This window comes from Neomonachus schauinslandi, chromosome 4, assembly GCF_002201575.2.
Source record: "Neomonachus schauinslandi chromosome 4, ASM220157v2, whole genome shotgun sequence".
In the NCBI taxonomy this organism is placed as follows: domain Eukaryota; kingdom Metazoa; phylum Chordata; class Mammalia; order Carnivora; family Phocidae; genus Neomonachus; species Neomonachus schauinslandi.
The window spans coordinates 32,811,405-32,820,245 of NC_058406.1; the positions used below are offsets into that span (position 1 = coordinate 32,811,405).

The following is an 8,841-nucleotide window of genomic DNA, read 5'->3' on the forward strand; positions in this document are numbered from 1 at the left end:
AGCATGGCTGTCTGCAGCATCCTTTAGCCCAACCCTGGGGTCTGGAGGTGTTGCTCTTAGCAGTGTACATCTGTTGTTTTTATCTGCCCCAAATACTCTTCTTAAGAGATGGTCCTTTCTCCCCTTCCACTGGTGGCTGGGGCTGCCGGTCACAAGACCTGCTTTCTATTCCAAGGGGTGGGCGCCTGATCCATCAGGTGGACGGGGAGTGTGAAAATATTTAAAAAAAATGCATTGGGAGAGAAGAGTTCTTTCTTTCCCCTTACCTATGAAGATATATCTTACCTATGAAGATATAACCTTGGAGTTGCTTCTGACTGTGTTCCTTGCCAGAAGAAGGAAGGAAGCTGTATTAGTTTCCTAGGGCTGCCATAACAAATCACTGCACAATTAGATGGCTTAAACCAGCAAAAATTTATTTTCTCACAGTACTCAAAGAAGTTCAAAATCAAGGTGTCATCAGGGTTGGTTCCTTCTGGGGGTTCTGAGGAAGAATCTGTTCCATGCCTCTCTCCTGGCTTTTGGAGGTATCTGGCAGTCGTTTGCATTCCTTGGTTTGTAGACGCACCACTCCCACCTGCCTCCATCCTCATGTGGCTGTCTTCCTTCTGTGTATGTCTCTGTCTAAATTTCGCTCTTCCTATCAGGATACTAGTCATTGGATTAGGGTCCACCCTACTGCAGTATGACCTCATCTTAACTTGATTAAATCTGCTAAGACCCTATTTCCAAATAAGGTCACATTCATAGGTTTGGGGATGGATATGAATTTTGGGGGACATTATTTAACTCAATACAGAAGATAAGTTAGCTAAGGGTCAAGAGGTGGAAAGAGAGAGAACCTTAATGACAATTTATTAATTCCTAAACCCAATCAGCCTGGATGAAGTGAGCTTCACCCTGGACTTTCCAGATATGTGAGCTAAAACATTTCATTTCCTTTAAGCTAGTCTGAGTTTGGTTTCCAGCACTTGTAACTGAAAAAGTCCTGACTAATATAGAGGTGAGTGAAAAACCAGAATAAAGCCAGCTGGGATTTTAACAAGAGACCAAAATGCAGTAAGAAAATGTGAGTTTCCTTTCTCTATTCCTTTCCTTCTATGCAATATGCCAGTCTCAAGACATAGCACTCCCTGCATCATGCTGGTCTTCAGGGTCTTCCAGGGTCACCCTGGTAGGAATGTTCTCCAGGGAAAGAGCTTACCCCTTTATTTACTTCTTTCTTTTGCATGATTGGGCCCAAATACCCAAGAAATTGGGATAAAAAATGAGCCATATTTGGGAGCTGATCATTGGAGGTATAGGGACACAGGTAGGGTTGGAGGTTTGATTCAATTGAATAATGCAGCTTATTCTTTGTACTTGGCACTCAGCACATTGCCTGACACATGGTAGATGCAAAGTGAATATTTATTGAGAGGGTGAGGGAAATAGCATATATTGTTTATGGGGGAAAATTAACCAAAGCATACATGATATGATCCCAGCCCTTGGGGCTCTCAGTGTAGATGGGCAGGTAATATGCCCTCACAAAGGAATTACATAATAACATGAGAAGATCCACAGTCCAAACATTTGGGACTCTAGGGAGGAAGGGTGGAGGTTTAAGAGAGAGAGAAAGATCCCTGGGGTTTGGGTGCGGCTGTTAAGAGAGGATTCGGGGAGGAGGAATAAGTTAGTTGGGTCTGGAAGGACAGGGCTCTTCTGCTAAAGAAGAGCAGAGTGGAAGTATGGAGAGTGGAGCTTTGTGTCCTCCCTGGGGGATGTGTAGGATGGACAGGCAGAGGTGTGTGGGGGGGGTCTGGTTGGTGATGGGGAGGTAAGAGTGAAAAGGAAAAGTCTATGGGCCAGGAGGTGTCTCTAGGAAGCCAAGATCCTGCTCTTGCAAGCTCAGAAAGAACAGAGAAGAACCCTTATCTCTCCCATCCATCTAGATTTCATGTTGTGCCAAGATGTGAGACTCCCAGCTCAGGCACGCAATGATGGGGTTTCTATGCTCTGTGGGTTTGTGTGTGGCTACTCTGTGGTTTAACATTGCTATGGTTTGGGGTTTGTCTGTCCCTTTAGAAGCTTCTGGTTGTATATGACAGAAATTAGGGCACTGTTGGAACTTTTCTTTTTTGCTTGTTACGATTACGCAGCAGGAGACAATCCAAGCTAAGGGCTGATTCTAGTGCTCACCATCCTTGATTTGATCCTACCCTCCATCTATGTTGACTCAGTTGCTTCCCTCCTCAAGGCCTGGCAGGGGAGAGAAGCAGGAAAGGGAGTGATTCTTTGTGGACTTGACAGCTGATTCTTCCGCATTTTTAGATTCTTGCTTGTGGGCCAGGGGGACTAACGGTGACCTCTCTCCTGGATCTCTGCCTCCAACTCCCACCTCCCAGCCCTTTTCCTGCCAGATTCCCTCAGGGGTTTCTCTCTAGGTTAGAAATGGTTCTGGGTGTAAGTGAATGTCTTCTACTCTCCCGTGGCCTCCTCATCCACAGCAGCCTGGATATTCCCGGCTGCTTGCAGGCCAGAATTGATAGCAGTGTCTATCCAGCCATGGGGCAGGCTGGTGTGCTCGCCTGCAAAGTGGATGCGGCCCTCGGGCTTGAAGAGCTCCTGTGAATAGTCGATAAACTGGTAGGGTGTGAACTCAGTGAAGGCACCCATGGTGAGGGGGTCTAGAGACCAGCGCTTAACCACGGAGGAGGGGCACATGCGCCGCAGCTCCTCCTTGGGTATCTGGTGCACGGCCGCCAGGTCCTCCAGGACCACATCCTCCAACTGCTCGTGCGTCATGGATGTGAAGAAGAGAGAGTCATCGTCCACGGTGTAAGAGGCCAGCAGGATGCTCTTGCCACTGGGGAAGCTGTGGCTGGGGTAGTAGATGTAGCGCGAGGGCCTGTCGGTGACAGAGACCCCACCCCGGATGCCATCCCGCTCCCAGAAGGGCTCCTCACAGGCCAGGATCACCTTGGTGGCACTGGTGTAATGCACCAAGCGGAGTGCTTCCGTCTTGTCTGGGGAGAGCGGTGGCTTAAAGGTGATGAGGCGCGTGGCCTTGGCTGAGGCCGTGATGATGACAAAGTCCGCGGTGAGGGTGTTCAGCGCCCACCTGGGCTTGCCCAGCTGGTAGGAGACCCGGACTTCAGGCCCATCCCTCACTACCGTCTCCACGTTGGAGCCCAGGCGGATGGTGCCAGGCTTCAGGCTAGCGCTGAGGGCTTTGGGGAGCTGGTCGAAGCCACCGGTGATCTCGGAAAAGCTGCAGGGGTGAGGGGAGGGCAGAAGGGGAGTGTGGGGGCACTGGGCCCCTTTGCTGAGTTGCTGACAGCCTTCCTGGTCTGAAAAGCAAGGAAACTAGCTTCCTGCAGCCTGTGCGGGATGCTTCATATACATCTCCTTAGCTAGTCTGTGAGAGAGGGATCATTGTTTAATTTTATACTTTGGGAAACTGTTACCTGGTGGAGAGGGACTGTCCCAGGATGACACCCACAGTCTAGACCCACAGCCCATGGATTCAGCTACCATACAGTCCTGTGTCCCAGGATGAGTCCCACAGACCTGGGTTTGGATTCTGGCTCCAGCTTTCACCCATTATGTGACCTTGGGTAAATTATAGAATTCCTCTGAGCCTCAGCATCCTCACCTGTAAAATGGCTCTGAATAATAGTACCAACCTTCCAGGTGATTCAATGGGACAATTTTTTGGAAAGTGCTTATCACTGTGCCTGGCACATAGTGACTACCCAGTAATCGTAGTTCCATTTCTCTGCTCTGAGAGGTGGAGGAGGAGCAGATTCCATCCCTGGTCCCAGTTGGCCTTACTTGTTACTTTTGGAGAAGATGAAGCTATCCCACAGGGACTCTAGGAAGGACTTATAGTATCCAGAATCCTCATTCATCACAGTCCCAATCATCTTTACTGCTCCTTCGCTCAGCATCCCTTCCTTCACCAAGTAAGCCTGTGGGGAGGTAGAAGCTCCAGATGGAGGGCCCCACATGTAGGAAGGGGCTTCAGCAGGGGCCTAGGGCAGGCAAGGGGCAAGACTGGACTCCAGGAAAGTGAAGACTTTGGTAGTGGGAAGAGAAGGTCCTTGTCATCAGGGGACAACCCCAGGGGGCTAGGCTGAGCACAGACCCCTTCCACCCTTATCCTGGGACTTCTGTGCCTCACATACCTTGGTGGAGTAAGAATCATAAAAGGACAGCAGGTGGCTGCAGTTGAAGTTGTTCAGATTTTCTTTGAGCTGCAAAAGGGGAGAAAGGGGAAGAGCTGAGATTAAAGCCACAGAGCCAGTGGCAGGACTCCTGCCTTCTCTGGATGTCCCTTTAAAGAGGGGAGGAACAAGGCGGTGGGGGAATGGAAAGACCATTGGAAGGATGCTTCCAAGAGCTCCTAAATGTTCCTTTTTCCTCCTAAGTCTCCCTTTCATTGAAGGACCTTTGGAGACTGAAATTTAAGGGGAAGATATTCACTGCAATCCAGGAAGATTGATTCGCTACCGAGGACTGGGTTATCTGGTGATTCCCCTTCCTTCCACTGTCACCATCAAGCAGTAAGCCATTGGACCACCAGGGACAGGGAAAGAGATGGGGCTGGGCACTAGGGACTATGTCTTAGGGGACATTAGAGGAGAGACCAATCACAAGGGTGCTGGAATGGGAACCAGGCCACTTGGGTCTATCCACTAACTTGCCAGGTGACCTGGGGCCAGAACTTGTTCTTTCCCGACACTGGGAGGGGTGAGGCAGTAGGCACCTTGGCAATGGACTGGTAGAAGAGATTCATAGGGCTTTTGCCCTTCTCCGTTGGGCTCACGGAATAGCCCAGGACCTCTGGATTGTCCTGGACCTCCCTGGTGCGATAGCGTTGTCCTTTGATGAGGTACCAGGTGTTGCCATCATATGATGTGAACTTGTTCAGCTTCAGGCCAAGCTTCTTGATGTAGGTATGAACCAGCCTGGAGCAGATACAGGTGTAATCATGACACCTCTCCCAGTGACACCTCGTTCCTGCTGGCTTGACTATAGAGGCCATTTCCAGGGAAACGAGTTTCTTCATGTGCCCAGGGAGCTCGGACTGTTTTTCAACTCTAACCCTGCTTCCTCATGTTGTGGTATTAATTCTTTTCCTTCTGTTTTTGCCCCAAGGAAGATCGTGAGGACAGAGTTTACCCATCACCCAAGGAAAGCCCTGTAAGAAATCCCTGAGTACAGGACTTAAGTAGAGACCAAGGCCTTTAGTTTCAGACAGTATTTGAAATCCCATCTTCCATTTCCAAGGAAGGTGAGACCAAATCTAAAGACTCCTAGTTTGGGCTGGTTCCTTTTGTTTTTGTTTTTGTTTTTGGTGGTGTTTGGAGGGAAGACTTGGGTTCAGTTTACACTTAAGGCAAAAAAGTAATCATATTTTTGGAGGTCTGTGGGACACCGGGCGAAGGATCTCTTTTGTCTTAGAAGCCTCAGAACCAGGGGCTGGGTTCTGTTCCAGGAGCCAGTTAGAGCGTAGGGGTTGAGTGTATGTTTTTGGGCCAGTTGCCTCCTTGATTTTGAAGAGGAGCTCTGTCACTTTCTCCTAGGAGAACCTTGGATGAGTCACTTAATATCTCTGAGCCCAGTTTTTTGATTTGTAACTGGGAAAAATAAGAGGATCAGATGAAATAATGCACATGTGGCATTCAGCACGGCACTTGGCACATAGAGGTGCTCAACAAATGTCAGCTGATAGGATTATTATTATTATTTTGTAGCCTAATGGGGTATAATTGACGTATAAGAAGCTGTCCATATTTGAAGTACACCATTTGATGAATTAATGGTAACTATTATTATTAGTCTGGGACCTACCACTTTCTGTGTGACCCTGGGCTCTGAACCTCGGTCTTCCCTGTCAAATGGGAGACGAGTGTTGGTCCCAACTTGCAGGATTGAACCACATGAGACAGTGGATCTGAAAAACTCTGACACTATAGCAGCAAGGGCCCCTGTCCTCCCCCCTCCCCACCACCTAATTCCTCTTGCTTGCCCTTTGCCCGTTCCTTCCCTGGGACTTACCTATGGGACTTTGGGATTCGCATGGGCCCCAGTTCATGGTACCAGCCCTCCTTCTCGTTCCTGAATGTGCTGACTCTACCCCCGATGTGGTGGCTGGCTTCCAGGATGGTTACCTGGGGTCCAGAGGACCTGCTGTTGTTCTCAGCATCATGCTTCCCCTTCTCCCACCCCGTACACCCATCTCCATCCCGCCACAGGCTGTAGTCCGGAATTCCCAGCAGTAGGTTCCTTGAATGTGCAGAATAACCAGATGGAGGCGGGGAAGGTCCTGAGTAATGTAAGTGGGGCAGAATGCTCCATGGGGGACCGAGTGCCTCTTGGCCTTTTCTTGTTCGCACAACTCTTCTCCACTTTGCTTCCATGAGAACACAAGTGCAGCTAGGGTCAAGTCTTGGGGGAGCCTGGAGTTTTGAGGAACCATAACTAAGGGCTAAGAGACCCAGCCAGTTATGAGCAGCCATCGAAGAGCTGGCTGTATCCTCTCTCTTTTTCTTTTCCCGCCCAAGAAAGCAAACTGGAGGCAAAGGATTGAAACCCCTCCAAGATCTGCTCACCTGGTGGCCAGCATCCTGGAGGGCCTTGGCCGCCACCAGGCCTGACATACCAGCTCCCACTACTACCACGCGCTTGGGCACCGGGGAGGTGTGGAGTCCCTCCTGCGCCGTGACAAGACTGGACTCATATTCAGGGTCCTGAAGGCACTTGGCCAGGTCCTCCAAGTAGCCAAGGCAGCTGGGAGTAGCCAATAGGAGCCCCAGGATCAGGATTCCTGTGGCGGAGAAGGGAATTGGGGGCTGTCTTTCTGGAGCCCAGGCTCTATGTGCTGCCCTACCCAGGAGGAGCGTGGCCGTGTGAACGAGCAGGCGTGGTGCTGTGAAACGGTATCTGTCAAGTGTGGGGTTGTAAACATGTGCGTTTCTGATTGTGTCTATGTGGGGGCGATTGTGTTGTGTGGGGTACGGCTGGATGTGTGAATTGTGCTGGTGTTAGTTGTGCGATGGTAAATGTGAATGCGTGTGTTCATGTGTGTGCACGTGACTGGAAACTCATGAGTGTGTCCAGGGTCAGCTCGGACTGTGAATATGCCTGCTTCTGATGGTGAGTGTGTGTGTGTGTGTGTGTGTGTGTGTGTGTGTGTGTGTGAGCCTGTCTGTGATGTAAGTTGCAGCGATCATGAGTTTGTGATTGTTGCCCTGTAAGACTGGGCATCATCTGTGATTTCATGGGAGGGAGTGTGTCTGTGGCATGGTGTGGACCCCTGAGCAAATGTGTGGATGAATCTGTATGGGACAGCGAGGTGGGTGTGTGTGGCCTGGGTCCGAAGAGTGAGCGTGACATGCATGCATTTGCTGGAGTTTGAGAGGGAAAGTGGTTGCCGGTGTTCTTGTGTGTGATTCTGTGAGTGTGTTTGAGCGTGAAGTTGGGTGGCAGAGCCAGAGGGTGTCTGTGTCCTTTGAGAATGTGTGCATTCGTGAGGGCATGGGTGTGTGAAAGCAAGAGTCTGTGAGGCTCGCTTCTCTTCGGGGGGGAGCTGTGATCAGTTTCTTAGTGGTGTCGCCAGTGTCCCATGGGACCTTGGCAGGCCCACTGCTCTTCTCCAGCCTCACAGTATTCTTTCACATCCCTCCAGCTTTCCTCATGGGCAGCCAAGATGGGAAACTGTAGTTAATACGTAACACGCAATGAGTCCAGAGTGACGTGGTTTTCGTCTCCACAATGAACTGCTCTGATGCACAAAGAGATTCACCTGGGAGTCTGCAACAAGAGGCTGTGTGGCTTCCTGGGTGTCACCTGCTCTGACGGGGAACAGCCAGGAGCTGTGACACACTGTACCCCCTTGCACCAGCCCTATAGGATTTGGGGGTGGGTGAGAACCCCCTTAGTCCAGGCTTTGTCCATGCTGGCCACCCGAGGCGCACTGAAGGAAAGGGATCTCCAGGGACCACCCACTGAAGAGGGGCAGGAGACCCAGCTGGCTCCCAGTGCAGGCCCTTCCAAATGCTGGGAGAACCTTCTGCAGGGGTGACTCCTCAGAAAAGAAGAGAGGGTGACCATGCACCGTGGCAGAGATCCCAACCCTCACCCCCTCTCCCCACCTTCCAGGCCTACCTCAACCTCCCAAATCCATTCTTGCCCCTGACAAACTCTCCCATCTCCCTGAGCTACCACCATTCCTGTCTCAGGCCCCATGTCCTTCCCCGTGAATGGGCCCAACCCCCAGACTCATTATCCTGACCTGGACACATTCTCTTGACTCCCTTTCAACACCTGGACCTATGTGCAGCCCCCGATCCAGCCCTGTCCTGTTTCAGTCCCTCTGCTTTTCCTTTTGCATGGCCCTATGCCCAGACTCTCCCTCCAGCCCATCTCAACCCCCTCCCTCCATCTAGCTCCTTGCCCTGTTTCCTCCCTCAGGTGCCTCACTCTCAGATTTAGAGGGGGCACCCCACTTACCCCTCATCTTGGCCATGGCCCTGCAGCTCCTACTGAGTCTGGGGCAGCTCTCCCCCTCCTTATGAGGAGCCAGCTCCACCCCAGCAGTGGCTGGCCGCATCCCACCAGCCTGCCCCCAGGGCTGGGCCAAGCAGAGAAGCCTTGCCCTCCTGGTGAATAGACCATGGTGACTCAGACGATCCCTGGCCTCATCTTCCTCCTGGCCCATCTCCCTTCTGAGGGAAAACCCCTTCTCCCAGCTCAGTCCCCAGCCCCTGGGTACCAGTGGGGAGGCGGGGTTGTGGGAGCCGTGGGCCATCCCAAACCTGCTGGAACCATCTCCCAGGAAATGGGTGAGGACTG

At 51.3% G+C, this 8,841-nt stretch overlaps 1 protein-coding gene across 1 annotated transcript; it reads right to left on the reverse strand.

Moving 5' to 3' along the window:
- Positions 1-384: 384 nt before the first annotated feature.
- LOC110575253 (L-amino-acid oxidase-like) lies at positions 385-8,572 on the reverse strand. The gene is made up of 7 exons (XM_021684248.2): positions 8,500-8,572; positions 6,600-6,814; positions 6,046-6,158; positions 4,751-4,952; positions 4,170-4,238; positions 3,817-3,953; positions 385-3,253 (listed from the first exon to the last, which is right to left on the reverse strand). The coding sequence occupies exons 1-7, from the start codon at positions 8,513-8,515 to the stop codon at positions 2,461-2,463; spliced, it is 1,545 nt and encodes a 514-aa protein (XP_021539923.1). The 5' UTR covers positions 8,516-8,572; the 3' UTR covers positions 385-2,460.
- Positions 8,573-8,841: the final 269 nt, after the last annotated feature.

Excerpts from the sequence above, each read along its gene's own strand:
- LOC110575253 (XM_021684248.2), bottom strand. Across the intron at positions 4,953-6,045 it reads CGAATCCCAAAGTCCCATAG|GCTGGTTCATACCTACATCA; the intron begins GTAAGTCCCAGG and ends TATCTGCTCCAG. Across the intron at positions 3,254-3,816 it reads ATCTTCTCCAAAAGTAACAA|CTTTTCCGAGATCACCGGTG; the intron begins GTAAGGCCAACT and ends TCACCCCTGCAG.